Source organism: Pseudophryne corroboree, chromosome 7, assembly GCF_028390025.1.
Source record: "Pseudophryne corroboree isolate aPseCor3 chromosome 7, aPseCor3.hap2, whole genome shotgun sequence".
NCBI classification, from domain to species: Eukaryota; Metazoa; Chordata; class Amphibia; order Anura; family Myobatrachidae; genus Pseudophryne; species Pseudophryne corroboree.
Window position 1 is genome coordinate 325,682,523 of NC_086450.1, and position 17,413 is coordinate 325,699,935.

Genomic DNA, 17,413 nt, shown 5'->3' on the forward strand with positions numbered 1-17,413 from the left:
CAGGGGGGGACAGTAATTTGGTGCGATTATCCATTGAGGATAACAGCGCAAACAGGTCTAAGGCAGTGTGTATTTGCTCTCAGTACCGGGATAGGCGCTGGGGTGTGAGCTGGTAATCTCCCTCTGTGTGTCTCTAACAGGTTTTTCGTGGGTCTGTCCCCTGTTGCCAGTGTGTTGGTGTGTGTCGGTACGTGTGTGTCGACATGTCTGAGGCTGAGTGCTCTTTCCCGGAGGAGGTTGCTGTGGGGGCGGATAAGGCGCTGGGAGTGACTCTGTCGGCACCGCCAACTGCTGATTGGGTGGATATGTTGAGTACATTGAATGCAAATGTGGCATTATTGACTAAAAGGCTAGATAAATCTGATTCTCAGACACAAACGTGGAGAAAATCCATGGAGGACGCCTTGTCTCAGGTCCAGACCCCCTCAGGGTCACAAAAGCGTTCATTTACCCAGATGGCGGATACTGATACCGACACGCACTCTGATTCCAGTGTCGACTATAGTGAGGCCAGTTTAAATCCGAAACTGGTTAAGAGTATTCAGTACATAATTTTGGCAATTAAAGATGTTTTACATATTTCAGAGGTACCTGCTGTTCCTGATACAAGGGTTTATTTGTATAAGGGAAAAAAGCCTGAGGTGACGTTTCCCCCCTCTCATGAGCTGAACACTCTTTGTGAAAAAGCTTGGGAATCTCCTGACAAAAGGTGGCAGATTCCCAAGATAATTCTAATGGCATATCCTTTCCCCTCTGACGACAGGGAAAAGTGGGAGTCCTCTCCCAATGTGGACAAGGCTCTATCACGACTGTCCAAGAAGATGGCGCTTCCGTCTCCTGACACTGCTGCCTTTAAGGACCCTGCGGATCGTAAGCAGTAAACGACCTTAAAAACCATTTATGTCACTACGGGTGACCTGCCATGGCATCGGCATGGGTGAGTAGTGCTATTGGTAAGTGGGCAGATAATTTGGCATCTGACATGGATACCCTGGATAGGGATAGCATTCTTTTGACTCTCTGTTATATCAGGGACGCTGCAGCTTACCTAAAGGATGCGGGGAGGGATATTGGCCTCTTGGGATCAAGGGCCAATGCCATGGCAGTCTCGCCCAGGAGAGCACTGTGGATTCATCAATGGAATGCTGATGCCGACTCTAAGAAAGCTATGGAAGCTCTCCCATATAAAGGTAGTGTCTTGTTTGGTGACGGCCTCACTGACCTGGTGTCTACAGCTACAGCGGGTAAGTCATCCTTTCTTCCTTATGTTCCTGCACAACAGAAAAAGACGCCGCATTATCAGATGCAGTCCTTTCGGCCTAATAAATACAAAAAATTAAGAGGGTCCTCCTTCCTTGCCTCTAAGGGTAGAGGAAGGGGAAAAAGGTCGCCGGCTGTGCCAGGCTCCCAGGAGCAGAAGTCCTCCCCGGCTTCTGCCAAGTCCACCGCATGACGCTGGGGCTCCTCGGGTGCGTCTCCGACTCTTCAGTCAGGTCTGGTTTCACTCGGGCCTGGATCCTTGGGTGTTAGACATAGTGTCCCAAGGGTACAAACTGGAGTTTCAAGAAGTGCCCCCTCACCGATTTTTCAAATCAGCCTTGCCAGTTTCTATCCCAGAAAGGGAAATAGTGCGTGCTACGAAACAAAAGCTGTGTCAACAACGTGTCATTGTCACGGTACCCCTGTCTCAACGGGAGAAGGGTTTTATTCGAGCCTATTTGTCGTACCGAAGCCGGATGGCTCAGTCAGACCGATCCTGAACCTAAAATCCCTCAATCTGTATTTGAAAACTTTCAAGTTCAAGATGGAATCTCTTCGAGCAGTGATCTCCAGTCTGGGAGGGGGGGATTTTATGGCGTCAGTCGACATAAAAGATGCCTACTTACATGTCTCAATATATCCCCCACATCAAGCTTTTCTGAGGTATGCGGTTCAGGATTGTCATTACCAATTTCAGACGTTGCCGGTTGGTCTTTCCACTGCCCCGAAGGTCTTCACCAAAGTAATGGCGGAAATGATGGTGTCACAATTATCCCGTACTTGGACGATCTCCTGATAAAGGCAAGATCAAAGGAGCAGTTGCTAAGAAACGTGGCACTCTCCCTGACAGTTCTGCAACAACATGGTTGGATTCTAAATTTTCCAAAGTTACAGTTGATTCCGACAACTCGGCTGTCTTTCTTGGGCATGATCCTGGACACGGAACGGCAGAGAGTGTTTACCCCAGCGGAAAAATCTCTGGAAATCCAGATCATGGTCAAGGAGAGTCTGAAACCGACAAGAGTGTCGATTCATCAATGCACTCGGGTGCTGGGGAAGATGGTTGCAGCTTACGAAGCTATTCCGTTTGGCAGGTTTCATGCCTGGGTATTTCAGTGGGACCTGTTGGACAAGTGGTCCGGGTCTCACCTGCACATGCACCGGAAAATAAGTCTATCTTCCAGGACCAGAATATCTCTCCTGTGGTGGCTTCAAAGTTCTCCCCTCCTAGAGGGACGCAGGTTCGGAATCCAGGATTAGGTCCTGGTGACCACGGATGCAAGTCTCCGAGGCTGGGGAGCAGTCACACAGGGATAAAATTTCCAGGGGAAATGGTCAAGCCAGGAAGCTTGTCTGCACATAAACGTTCTGGAATTAAGAGCCATCTACAACGGCCTTCTGCAAGCGGAATACTTTCTTCGAGGTCTACCTGTCCTAATTCAGTCGGACAACGTAACAGCGGTGGCGTACATAAACCGCCAAGGAGGAACAAAGAGCAGAGCGGCGATGGCGGAGGCCACACAAGTTCTCCGCTGGGCGGAAAAACATGTAAGCGCTCTGTCAGCGGTCTTCCTTCCGGGCGTGGACAACTGGGAAGCAGATTTCCTCAGCAGACACGATCTCCATCCAGGAGAGTGGGGTCTTCATCAAGAGGTTTTTGCAGAAGTGACAAGTCATTGGTGAATTCCTCAAATAGACATGATGGCGTCTCACTTCAACAAGAAGCTTCAGAGATATCGTTCCAGGTCGAGGGACCCTCAAGCCAGTGCAGTGGACGCCCTGGTAACTCCGTGGGTGTTTCAGTCGGTATATGTGTTCCCTCCACTTCCACTCATTCATCAAGTGATAAGGATCATAAGAACAACAGGGGTTCAGGTGGTACTCATTGTTCCAGATTGGCCACGGAGGGCCTGGTATCCGGATCTTCAGGAATTGCTCATAGAAGATCCCTGGCCTCTTCCTCTCAGAGAGGATCTATTACTGCAGGGGCCGTGCGTCTTCCAGGACTTACCGCGGTTGCATTTGACGGCGTGGAGGTTGAACGCCAAATCCTAGCTCGAAAGGGGATTCCCGAGGAAGTCATCCCCACTCTCCTTAAGGCTAGAAAGGAGGTCACGGCGAAGCATTATCACCGTATTTGAAGAAAGTATGTGTCTTGGTGTGAAGCCAAGAAGGCTCCTATGGAGGAGTTTCAGCTGGGTCGTTTCCTCCATTTTTTGCAGGCAGGTGTAGATGCAGGCCTGAAATTAGGTTCCATTAAAGTGCAGATTTCAGCTTTATCTATTTTCTATCAAAAAGAATTGGACACCCTTCCAGAGGTTCAGACTTTCGTGAAGGGAGTACTGCACATCCATCCTCCGTTTGTGCCACCCGTGGCACCTTGACGTGGTGTTGCAATTTCTTATGTCTCACTGGTTTGAACCTTTGCGAAAGGTTGAGTTGAAATTTCTCACTTGGAAAGTGGTCATGCTTTTGGCCTTGGCGTCCGCAAGACGGGTGTCGGAATTGGCGGCTTTGTCTCACAAGAGCCCCTATTTGATTTTCCATGTGGATAGAGCGGAATTGAGAACTCGTCAACAATTTCTGCCGAAGGTGGTTTCTTCGTTTCACATAAACCAACCTATTGTGGTGCCTGTGGCTACGGATGCCTTGGCTGTTTCAAAATCACTCGATGTAGTCAGAGCTTTGAAAATTTATGTCGCCAGAACGGCTCAAATCAGGAAATCAGAAGCTCTGTTTGTCCTATATGCTCCCAACAAAATTGGGGCTCCAGCTTCCAAGCAGACTATTGCCCGCTGGATTTGTAATACGATTAGGCATGCTCATTCTTCGGCTGGATTGCCGTTGCCGAAGTCAGTAAAAGCCCATTCTACCAGGAAGGTGGGCTCATCTTGGGTGGCAGCCCGAGGGGTCTCGGCGCTTCAACTTTGCCGAGCAGCTACGTGGTCGGGTTCAAACACTTTTGCTAAATTCTACAAGTTTGATACCCTGGCTGATGAGGACCTCATGTTTGCTCAGTCGGTGCTGCAGAGTCGTCCGCACTCTCCCACCCGGTTTGAAGCTTTGGTATAGACCCCATGGTCCTTTTGGAGTCCCCAGCATCCTCTAAGATGTAAGAGAAAATAGGATTTTAATACCTACCGGTAAATCCTTTTCTCCTAGTCCGTAGAGGATGCTGGGCGCCCGTCCCTGTGCGGACTGTTTTTGCAGTGGTATTGATAGTTATTGTTTCTGTTACACGGAGTTTGTGTATCGGTTATGTTCAGCTTGTTGCTGTTTTTAGTTCATGCTGTTAACTGGTATTGCTTAAAAGCCATGTTGTATGGTGTGTTGTGGTGTGAGCTGGTGTGTATCTCACCCTTGGTTAACAAAAATCCTTTTCCTCGAAATGTCCGTCTCCCTGGGCACAGTTCCTATAACTGAGGTCTGGAGGAGGGGCATAGAGGGAGGAGCCAGTTCACACCCATTCAAAGTCTTATAGTGTGCCCATGTCTCCTGCGGATCCCGTCTATACCCCATGGTCCTTTTGGAGTCACCAGCATCCTCTACGGACTAGGAGAAAAGGATTTACCGGTAGGTATTAAAATCCTATTTTTTGACGTTGGAAAAGGCGGTGGAAATACAGAAAATGGTAAAACAGATACTGAAACCATCCTGTGTGTCGATCCATCAGTGCATTCGGTTGTTGGGGAAGATGGTGGCAGCCTACGAGGCCATACAGTTTGGCAGGTTCCATGCCAGAGTATTCCAGTGGGACCTGTTGGACAAGTGATCGGGGTCACACCTACACATGCACCGAAAGATAATCCCGCCGTCAAAAACCAGGATTTCGCTCCTGTGGTGGTTACACAGTTCTCACCCGCTAGAGCAGAGGTTCTCAAACTCGGTCCTCGGGGGCACACACAGTGCATGTTTTGCAGGTAACCCAGCAGGTGCACAGGTGTATTAATTACTCACTGACACATTTTAAAAGGTCCACAGGTGGAGCTAATTATTTCACTTGCGATTCTGTGAGGAGATCTGCAAAAAATGCACTGTGTGTGCCCCCGAGGACCGAGTTTGAGAACCTCTGCACTAGAGGGTCGCAGGTTTGGGATTCAGGACTGGGTCCTGGTAACCACGGATGCAAGTCTCCGAGGCTGGGGTGCAGTCTCTCAGGGAGAAAACTTCCAAGGACGTTGGTCACATCAGGAAGCCTGCCTTCACATAAACGTGCTGGAGCTAAGAGCCATTTACAACGGCCTTCAACAAGCGGTACATCATCTTCAAGACCGTCCCGTGCAGATCCAGGCGGACAATGTAACAGCAGTCGCGTACATAAAAAGGCAGGACAGAACGAAGGCAATGGCAGAGGCGACAAAAATCCTCCGCTGGGCAGAAAACATCTACAAGCTCTGTCGGCAATATTCATTCCGGGAGTAGACAACTGGGAAGCTTCCTCAGCAGACACGATCTCCATCCAGGAGAGTGGGGCCTCCACCAAGAAGTTTTCGCAGAGGTGACAAGTCTTTGGGGAGTTCCTCAAGTAGACATGATGGCATCTCGCCTCAACAAGAAGCTTCGGAGATACTGTTCCAGGTCGAGAGATCCTCAAGCAGTAGCAGTGGATGCGCTAGTGGCCCAGTGGATTTTCCGTCAGTGTATGTCTTCCCTCCACTTCCGCTGATCCCAAAAGTACTCAGGATCATAAGAAAAACAAGGGTTCGAGCAATCTTCATTGCCCTAGACTGGCCAAGGAGGGCTTGGTACCCAGATCTTCAGCAGTTGCTCATAGAAGATCCTCGGCCTCTTCCTCCTCGCGAGGACCTGCTGCAGCAGGGGCCGTGCGTGTACCAAGACTTACCGCGGCTACGTTTGAGTTGAGCACCGGATCCTAGCCAGGAAGGGTATTCCCAAGGAAGTCATCCCCACCCTTATTCAGGCCAGAAAGAGAGTAACGTCGAAACATTACCACCGTATTTGGAGAAAATATGTGTCTTGGTGTGAATCCAAGAAAGCTCCTACGGAAGAGTTTCACTTAGGGTGTTTCCTCCATTTTTGACAGGATGGTGTGGAGGCGGGCCTCCGATTGGGATCAATCAAGGTCCAGATTTCGTCCTCGTCAGTGTTTTTCCAAAATCAATTGGCCTCTCTTCCAGAGGTTCAGACCTTCGTGAAAGGGGTTCTGCACATCCAGCCTCCATTCGTGCCGCCAGTGGGACCATGGGACCTTAATGTGATATTGCAGTTCTTTCAATCGGATTGGTTTGAGCCTCTACAAAAGATAGAGTTGACGTTTCTCACTTGGAAAGTGGTGATGCTTTTGGCTTTGGCATCTGTAATACGGGTGTCTGAATTAGGGGCCTTGTCTCACAAGAGCCTTTACATGATATTCCATGAAGATAGGGCAGAGTTGAGAACTCGACAACATTTTCATCCTAAGGTGGTTTCATCTTTTCACATAAACCAACCTATTGTAGTGCCATCTTGGCCGATGAAGACCTAAAGTTTGGTCAATCGGTGCTGCAGGGTCATCCGCACTCTCCAGCCTGCACTGGAGCTTTGGTAATGTTTTTTATTTAAATATTACAACCTTCTTACATTTTATTTACAGATTTACAAATTTACAACAAATAAATAAAGTAAAAATTGAATAACAAACAAAAATTTTCCATTTATTCTTAACATTTTCCTCCATTTTACATTCCCTTTCATAATTTTCCCTTAATTCTAACAATTTCCGTAAGAAACTTTCTTTTTCCGAAACTAGCCTCCTCTTCCTCCTCCGTACTCCCCCTTCACCTGTTCTTGAGCCCATACATACCTCTCTCACCCCTCCTTTCATTCCCCACCACCTCCATTCACTCCACTCTCAATCCACCCATCCTCTCACCTTTCATACCATTTACTCTCCTTTCATCCTGTACAATCCAACATTTAAATGAGAAGTCAATAACAAATCTAGGCAGCTCTTCCAGTGTATGCAACCATTTAGAAAAGAAAAACAAATCTCAAAATTCTATTTCAACTAAAAAGTGAGTTATAGAAAAGTTTTAACCAGTACCCGTACTGGAGCTTTGGTATAAACCCCCATGGTCTTGATGTGGTCCCCAGCATCCTCTAGGACGTATGAGAAAGCAGGATTTTGATACCTACCGGTAAATCCTTTTCTCCTAGTCCGTAGAAGATGCGGCGCGCCCGTCCCAGTGCGTACTTTACCTGCAGTTTAGTTATTCGGGTTACACAAGTTGTGTTATCTTAGTTTCAGCATGTTGCTGCAATTGTTTCATGCCTGTTGGCATGCGTTATGTTGAATGCCATGTGTGCGGCATGGTTGAGGGTGTAAGTTGGTATGTATCTCACCACTAGTATTAAAGTAAGTCCTTTCCTCGAAATGTCCGTCTCCATGGGCACAGTTCCTATAACTGAGGTCTGGAGGAGGGGCATAGAGGGAGGAGCCAGTTTACATCCAATGAAAAGTCTTAAGAGTGCCCATGTCTCCTGCGGATCCCGTCTATACCCCATGGTCTTGATGTGGTCCCCTGCATCCTCTACGGACTAGGAGAAAAGGATTTACCGATAGGTATCAAAATCCTTTTTTTTTTTTTTTTTTTATAACATCGCCGTTATATAAGTTTTATTGATAAGGGCCCCCACAAGTTTGTTGTCCAGGGCCCCCAAAGACCTTAATCCGGCCCTGCATGTACTACACACACAAAGTTTGTGACATCACTATACCCTATACAGTATATCATCAGCAATAAAGATGAAGAGCTATCACATGCTGATAACGTAAAGGAAAACATGACTAGGTTCCTCCTTGCACTACAGCAGGCAAGAGGTATTAAGAGCGTTAAATAAGAACAACAGCAATAAGCAGGCACAGTAACAATTATGGCAAATCAATGTCAAAACTTTACTATCGATAATCACAGCAAGAACAATAAATAATATAGCTCATAAAGAAAAATTAGTTAGGTCTGTGTAAATCTGATGACATGTCCATACTTATGTAACAGACTTCAATATAGTTATTAAAATGATCAAACAAAATACAAACATTTCTCATTACAAGTGGTCTTTAAAGGATAAACTGAGCAACATTCTTTGAAGCCCATCCTCATGGATGTTAAGTGTGTTAATGTGAAATAATTTGCCTTCTTTAATAAATGTCTCAAACAGATGGACACCACCTCCTACACCAAAGTAATGGGACTTACTAGTCAGATACACAATCCCATTAGGAGCCAGTAAGTGTTGAAATATATCATGCAGTGCACTGTAATAAGAAGGATTATATATGGTCTCTGATGTTAGAATGATATCATATTGCATGGGAGGCATTTCATTTTGCATTAAGATTCTAAAGTGTGACCAGTCCCCGGAGAAGAAGCGACAACTGAATAAGAGTCCAGCCTTCATCCCTGACTTCTTATACCTTTTTCCACTAGGTTTTTCTTCTATATTTTCATTGACATCATCACTGTCACAGTTCACCAATATGTTGGGTATGGTTATCTCTTCTATTACAGTACTGTTGTAGTCTTGAAAATGTACTTCTTTTGCTTTCCTCTTTAGAGCCACAATCCCTAACAAACCAGCTCCACAGCCAAGATCCAAAACTCTTTTTCCCTTAAAAACGACATCCTCTTCCTCTAAATATTTCATAAGATCAAAAGTGCACTCCCAAATTTTCATGCCTCCTTCATAAACACCAGAAATTAGATCAGAGTTAGACGTTATCGTTTTGCTTACTATGTTCTCACTATTCGAATCAGAGTTGGATAATGTCATTTCTACAACAGAAACATTTACAAACTGCAGACCTGAACTGCTCTCAATTATTTTATTTTCTAGCACTCTACCAACATCTTGTGGAATTGTGTGTTCTATAGCTGGTTTCCTGCAAATGGTTTTCTGGTCAGCTAGACCATCATTGCATGTTTTGTCCCTTTGTAAAATGATGCTCTTATCAAATGATTTCTGTAGTCCAAGTTCCTCAGCGTCACTTGTCTCCTTTTGTTGTACCTCTCTGTCTAATAGCAAAGAATTGGTCTTAGAGGTCTGTCCCTTGTTTATGAGGTCTGAGGATACAAAGGTTGGTTCTCTGTTTAAATCACAATGAGTAGGATTGTTTTCCATGTCCTCTATACTGAAATTAAATTGAAATGACATTTTAGATTTGATCAATTGACAATGTAAGAGAAAAGAGCTCAGGAGGGGACTAATTTCCAGCTGTAACCACCCTAGAAAAAAATAAATCAAGATGATAAATAAAACGATTGGCTTTGAATACAGACAAATACTCATTACATTAAGATATATCTTATTGATGGGAGTATGCTCAAATATACACGTATACATAAAACATTGAAAATACACTATTTGTTACCCATTTTATTTATGTAGCACACCCTCATTCCACAATACTTTATAGAGAATAGTACAGCCATTCACATCAGTCCATTCCCCAGTGGAGCTTACAATCTATATTACCCATCACATGGATGCTCAATCACACTACATTTTCTATCTGAAGTTAATTAACCTACAAGTATGTTTTTAGAGCGTGGAAGGTAAATGGAACACCCGGATGAAAACTCACACAAGCTCGGGGAGATATACAAACTTCAAATAGGTAGTGCCATGGTCACAAATTTAACTTGTGACCTCAGGGTTGTGATGTGGTAATGCTTATTTTATTATTATATCTTGTTAGTAAAAATCAATTTAATTTATGTAATTTTTTTTAAAAAATTCCTTTCTTTTATTTTGGTAGTAGACCCATTCTAAACTGATTCCTTGTCAAACAGATATAGTTGCGCAGTACAGGTTGAGTCTCCCTTATCCAAAATGCTTGGGACCAGAGGTATTTTGGATATGGGATTTTTCCGTATTTTGGAATAATTGCATACCATAATGAGATATCATGGTGATGGGACCTAAATCTAAGCACAGAATGCATTTATGTTACATATACACCTTATACACACAGCCTGAAGGTAATTTTAGCCAATATTTTTTATAACTTTGTGCATTAAACAAAGTGTGTGTACATTCACACAATTCATTTATGTTTCATATACACCTTATACACACAGCCTGAAGGTCATTTAATACAATATTTTTAATAACTTTGTGTATTAAACAAAGTTTGTGTACATTGAGCCATTAAAAAACAAAGGTTTCACAATCTCACTCTCGCTCAAAAAAGTCCGTATTTCGGAATATTCCGTATTTCGGAATATTTGGATATGGGATACTCAACCTGTAGTAGGTCTTTATAAGTAGATTCCTTGCTCCCCTTTTTTCAATGTTAAATACATGGGAAGACTGATACTACAGTATACTGTATAGTGATGTTGCTGATACCCCTTTTACACTCGCAGCCTCGGGTTATTCCCGGGAATGTGTCCCGGTATATTTGCCGGTACATTCCCGGGAATGACCCTTTTACATTAGCGGCCCGACCCGGCATATTGCCGGGTCGGCGACGTCACCGCTGACGCTACCGGAGGCGGTGTTTGGAGATAATCTTCTCCAAGCACCGCCTCCTCCTATGCAGAGAACAGGTGCCGGGTCGCCTTGACCAGGTATACCCATTCACACTGCACAGCTTCCCGGGACGGTCCCGGATTCAACCCAGGTCGAGACCTGGGTTGAAATCCCGGGATGCTCGTCCCGGGAAATTGTCCCTGTACCCATTCACACTGACAAAAATCCCGGGATGATGCGCGTTCACGTGCAAAATCGCGGGATAAAATTGTCAGTGTAAAAGAGGTATTAGTGAGGAACAATGGAAGTGGCTCTTCTGATGTGTCTATCCTGCTATCAGACGCTATCATCCTAATTAAATAAAGAGCTGCAGTCTTTTTGTACAAATTTGGGAATAAGAACAATGTAACCTGGGAAGCATTGGAAAGGTGGAAAACACCTATTCTATTGTCCCAACTCCTGCAATATTACCTCAGTCATAATTGATGCATAGTGCTAATGCAAGAATGTGTCAATGCCTGTAAAATAAGCAACCATGCCCATATTGGTGGTGGTGGTGGTGGTGGTGGTGGGGGGGGGTATTGATACTTATCCAAGGATATACAATTCTCCTCCATGGTTGCAAAGTACCTCCTGGTAATATCAGACGAAGACACTTCATCACACCAGTAATATTAATACATTTCTCTCTAGCCCCATAGAAAGAGGTTTGGTTACCGTATATATACATACTGTATACCACAATGGGTGTAGTACATCGACTAATATTAATTCTCCCCCAAAAAGTTGGAGAGTCACATGTTAACTAAAAACTGCTGTACTCAAAACACAAGCACCCTGGCACATTTGCTGCTGTGGATCTACAAATGTCAGCATGCTAACTGCATTTTTACAACATTAGAGGAGTAAACCGTTACATCTGCTCTACACAATGCTTTTTGGCATTTTTTTTAATTATTTTTTTTACAATTTTTCAGATGCCTACAATTCCCACTGACTGCTCTACTGTAAACACCATAGGGACAATTTAAATCCCAGTGATGTTTACAATGTGCCATATGGATAGCGCAGGAATTGTCATTATGGCGGCACATCGCAACCGCAACATCGCTAATTTTACCTCACACCTACATAAGGGTATTCAGTAAAATGAATGATGCTGGGCCACTGTAATTCTGGGTAAAACTTGTAGCAAGTGCTATTTTTGTAGGAAAATAAGTTCAGAAACTGGGGGCGGGGAAGAGGTGGGTGGTGACATGGGTTGAGCTACCATAGGGGTGGGGCATCAATCGGTGCATATTTAAAAAAAAAATGTTTTTAACGTTTTAAAGGGACAATGCACGCAGAAGGCATGCACCGCTCAAAAAAGGGTCTAATCTCACAAGGAAGGGCCATGGCCACACGATAGTACCCCCAAGGAAACCGGGAGATAGTGGGTGACGGGGAGAAAATGGGTGACTGAGGAGGCAGGGATGACAGGAGGATAGGTTACAGAGGATGCTGGGGTAACAAGGAGATAGTGGGTGACTGAGGAGGCAGGGGTGACAGGGGGATAGAGGGTAATACCCCTTTTACACCAAATTCCCACTTCTGACCCAGGTCTTGGAACACGGTTCCAAGCCGGGTCAGACCCGGGACTCCCCACTTTAATACTGCAGTGCGGATCCGGGGTATTCCCGGATGGGCACCATTTACACTGCACCCGGGTGCAGTGTCTTGTGGGTCGGCGCTTAGAGATGACGTCACAAGCGCCTGGAAAACTGCAGAACGGTGCTCCGGAGCTACCAGACAAGGTGCTGCTGTCTGCATAAACAGCATGTGCCGAGTCCCCAGCCTCAGCATGGCAACAAGCATGGCACTGCTGTCTGCATACACAGCGTGCTCCGTGACCCCAGCCTCCCGACCACCTGACGGACATGGCGGTAAGGGAGGTTTGCCATGCTGTAAATGGGTGCCATATCGAATGACCCGGAATACCCATTTACACCGCCTCCTACCCTGGGTCTTACCCGTGTAACAACCCTGCTTGCAAGGCAAGTAGGATTCACGGGAAAATGGACCCATGGTTTTAGAGAAGGACCCTTTTACACCGCCTGCAGTCCCGGGAGTTTGCACAGTCCCTTGAGAAATCCTGGGATATTTCAGGTGGTGTAAAAATAGGATTTTAATTACCTACCGGTAAATCCTTTTCTCGTAGTCCGTAGAGGATGCTGGTGTCCACATTAGTATCATAAGGTATAGACGGGTCCACTAGGAGCCACTGGCACTTTAATAGTGTGGGCTGGCTCCTCCCTCTATTCCCCCCCTACCAGACTCAGTCTAGAAACTGTGCCCGAAGAGACGGACAACTTTGAGAGAAGGATTTTACACAGATAGTGGCGAGATTCACACCAGCTCACACAAACAAGGCAAACCAAGCTAACTAGCTTGAAAATTCAGCAACAGCTGAATAACATTACTGAACCAAGTAATAACACAGTACTTAACTAGGAACAAAGCAGTACTGAATCAAGTAACCACTACGAGAAAAAGATTTACCTATTTTCTCTTACGTCCTAGAGGATGCTGGGGTCCACATAAGTACCATGGGGATGTACCAAAGCTCCCAGAAAGGGAGGGAGAGCGCAGAGGCTCCTGCAGAACTGATTGACCAAACTTAAGGTCCTAAGCGGCCAAAGTATCGAACCTGTAGAATTTTGCAAACATGTTCGACCCAGACCAAGTAGCCGCTCAGCAAAGCTGTAAAGCCGAAACACCCTGGGCAGCCGCCCAGGTAGAACCCACCTTACGAGTAGAGTGGGCCTTAACAGATTTTGGACATGGCAATCCTGCCGTAGAATACAAATGCTGGATAGTGAACCTGATCCAGCGAGAAATTGTCTGCTGAGAAGCAGGACACCCAATTTTCTTGGGATCATACAGGACAAACAGAGTCCGATTTCCTGTGACGAGCAGTCCTCTGCACATACATTATCAGAGCCCTTACAACATCCAAGGACTTTGATGGAGGAGTCAGTAGCAACTGGCACCACAGTAGGTTGGTTGATATGAAAAGCTGACACAACCTTTGGAAGGAATTACTGACGTGTCTGGAGTTCAGCTCTATCTTCATGGAAGATCAAGTAGGGACTTTTATAAGACAAAGCCCCCAACTCCGACACACTTCTAGCAGAAGTTAAGGCCAACAAAGTGACAGCCTTCCATGAGAGAAACTTGACCTCAACCGCCTGTAGAGGCTCGAACCAATCCGACTGGAGGAACTGCAACACCACGTTAGGATCCCAGGGTGCCGTAGGTGGCACAAAAAGGGAGGCAGGATGTGCAGAACCCCTTTCAAAAAAGTCTGAACCTCAGGGAGGGAAGCCAGTTGTTTCTGGAAGAAAATGGATAAGGCTGAAATCTGGACCTTTATGGATCCCAAACGCAGGCCTATATCCACACCTGCTTGCAGGAAAAGGAGAAACCATCCCAGTTGAAACTCCACCGTAGGAAACTTCTTGGCTTCACACCAAGACACATACTTTTTCCAAAAGCAATGGTAATGTTTAGACATTATTCCTTTCCTAGCCTGTATCAGGGTAGGAATAACCTTGTTCGGAATGCCCTTCCGAGCTAATATCTGGCGTTCAACCTCCATGCCGTCGAACGTAGCCGTGGTAAGTCTTGATAAGCGAACAGCCCCTGCTTCAGAAGGTTCTCCCGAAGTGGAAGAGGCCTCGGATCTTCCAGCAGGAGATCCAGAAGATCCGCGTACCAAGTCCTTCTTGGCCAGTCCGGAGCAATGAGGATTGCCTGAACTCTTGTTCTCTTTGCAATTTTTAGAATCCTTGGGACGAGTGGACGTGTAGAAACACGTACACTGACTGGAACACCCACGGAGTCACCAGGGCATCCACTGCCACTGCTTGCGGATCTCTCGATCTGGAACAATACCTCTGAAGCTTCTTGTTGAGACATGAAGACAGCATGTCTATTAGAGGTACACCACAAAGATTTGTCACCTTCGTGAACACCTCCGGATGGAGGCCCCACTCTCCTGGATGGAGATTGTGTATGCTGAGGAAGTCCGCTTCCCAGTTGTCTACTCCCGGAATGAAGATCGCTGACAGCGCCAATGCATGCCTTTCTGCCCAGAGGAGGATCCTTTTTACATCTGACATTGCAGCTCTGCTCTTAGTTCCGTCCTGTAGGTTTATGTAGGCCACGTCGTTACATTGTCCGACTGTACTTGAATGGCACGATCTCGCAGAAGATGTGCCACTTGGAGAAGACCATTGTACACTGCTCTTAGTTCCAGAATGTTTATTGGAAGACTGGATTCCAGGCTTGACCAATTTCCTTGGAAGGTTTCCCCTTGAGTGACTGCGCCCCAACCCCGGAGACTTGCGTCCGTGGTTAGAAGGACCCAGTCCTGAATCCCGAACCTGAGGCCCTCCAGAAGGTGAGACATTTGCAGCCACCAGAGGAGTGAAATCCTTGCTTTCGGCGACAGACGTATCCTCAGGTGCATATGTAGATGAGACCCCGACCACTGGTCCAAGAGATCCAGTTGAAAGGAGCGAGCATGAAACAATCCGTACTGGAGAGCCTCGTAGGAGGCAACCATCTTCCCCAGAAGGTGGATGCACTGATGAACCGACACCCTGGCAGGCTTCAAGACATCCCAAACCATGGTTTGAATCACCAACGCTTTCTCCACCAGTAGAAACACCCTCTGCACTTCTGTGGCCAGGATCATCCCCAGGAAAGACAATCTCTTTGTCGGCTCCAAATGTGACTTCGAAAGGTTCAGGATACAACCATGTTCCCCGAGCAGACGAGTCGTGGGAGCAATGGACTGCAACAAGGCCTCCCTGGTCGACACCTTTATCAGCAGATCATCCAGATATGGAATTATGTTCACTCCCTTTCTGCGGAGAACCATCATCTCTGCCATCACCTTGGTGAACACCCTCGGTGCCGTGGAAAGACCGAATAGCAATGCCTGAAACTGATAGTGACTGTCTTACAATGCAAACCTGAGATAAGCCAGGTGGGGCGGCCAAATCGGAATGTGGAGGTACGCATCCTTGATATCCATGGATACCAGAAACTCCCCCTCCTCTAGACCTGAGATCACTGCTCTCCATTTTGAATTTGAACTTCCTCAGATAAGGGTTTAACGATTTCAAGTTCAAAATCAGTCTGACTGAACCATCCGGTTTCGGTACCACGAAAAGGTTCAAATAGTAACCCTTGTTTTGCATATGCGGTGGAACTGTAACGATGACCGCTGACCTTTCCAATTTTTGAATGGCTTCCTGGAGGACAGCCCTGTCTGCCTGTAAAGCTGGCAAGCCTGATTTTAAGAATCGGTGAGGCGGGAGTTCCTAAAACTCCAGTCTGTACCCCTGGAATACAATATCCTGTACCCAGGGGTCCAAGCCGGATGACGTCCAGACGTGGCTGAAACGTCTGAGCCTCGCACCCACCAGACCGTCCTCTAGGCTGTGCGGTCCACCGTCATGCTGAGGATTTTGAGGAACCAGAAGCAGGCTTCTGGTCCTGGTAGCCTGCAGGTGCAGGCTTTTTGGACTTTGCACGCCCACCTTTAAAGAAAGTGGTAGGGGTCTTGAATTTTTTTTTAGCGGTCCGAAAGGACTGCGATGCGGATGAAGAAAAAGGGTTTCTTCGTAGAAGGCCCAGCTGAGGGAAGAAACGGTGACTTACCAGTGGTTGCCGTGGAAATACACGCATCCAACGCTTCCCCCAAACTGAGCCTGACCTGTGTATGGTAGGTTCTCCACACTTCTCCTGGATTTCGCGTATGCAGACCATTGAGGTAGCCAGAGTCCCCTGCGAGCTGAGACAGACATGGAAGATAACCATGCATTCAGTGTACCCAGGTCTTTCATGGATTCCACTATGAACCCTGCAGAATCCTGTATGTTACGTAAAAACAGTTGAATGTCACTTCTATCTATTGTATCTAAGTCTTCTTGTAACATGCCTGACCACTTTACTATAGCTTTTGAGATCCATGCACAGGCAATAGTAGGCCTTAATGCCACCCGTGAAGCAGTGTATATGTATTTAAGCGTAGTGCCAATCTTACGATCAGCCGGTTCTTTTATTGCGGTAGATCCAGGGACAGGTAAAACCACTTTTTTTGACAGTCTGGAGACAGAGGTGTCAACTATGGGTGGGTTTTCCCATCTTTTTCTATCCTCCTCAGGGAAGGGAAAAGCAAAGAGAACCCTCTTGGGGATCTGGAATTTTTTCTCCGTGGTTTCCCAGGATTTTTCAAATAAAGCATTTAATACTTTAGACGCAGGGAAGGTTAGCGAGGCTTTCTTATTGCCTGTGAAATATGCCTCCTCAACTTGCTCAGGTGGTGTGTCAGTAATGTTTTAACACATCTCAAATGGCCTCAATCATGAGCTGCACCCCCTTAGCCAGGGATGCCGCCCCCCTCAGCACATCCCCATCACCCGTGTCAGAGTCGGTATCCGTGTCATCTTGTATAATCTTGGCAAGTGCACGATATGCTAGGGGATTTTGAAGGAATAGGGACAGAACCTGACCAAACTGCCATAGACTTCTTTAATACCTGAGTTTCAGTCTCAGTATGAGCTACCCTAGTAGAGATCTGAGAGATCACTCCCTTAATAGAGGTCAACCACTCAGGCTCAGTAATAGG

At 46.2% G+C, this 17,413-nt stretch overlaps 1 protein-coding gene across 10 annotated transcripts in view; it reads right to left on the bottom strand.

Annotated features, from left to right (window-relative positions):
- Window positions 1-8,131: 8,131 nt before the first annotated feature.
- Window positions 8,132-17,413, bottom strand: part of METTL18 (methyltransferase 18, RPL3 N3(tau)-histidine) — a 379,064-nt gene continuing 369,782 nt past the window's right edge. For 5 of the 10 annotated variants that reach the window (XM_063934327.1, XM_063934326.1, XM_063934333.1 and 2 more), the window contains one exon: window positions 8,132-9,485. In XM_063934327.1, coding sequence (XP_063790397.1) covers window positions 8,308-9,414 — 1,107 coding nt within the window. In that variant the 5' untranslated portion in view covers window positions 9,415-9,485 and the 3' untranslated portion in view covers window positions 8,132-8,307. The remainder of the gene's footprint in view (window positions 9,486-17,413) is intronic. The other 5 variants (XM_063934325.1, XM_063934330.1, XM_063934329.1 and 2 more) reach the window with 2 other exon arrangements.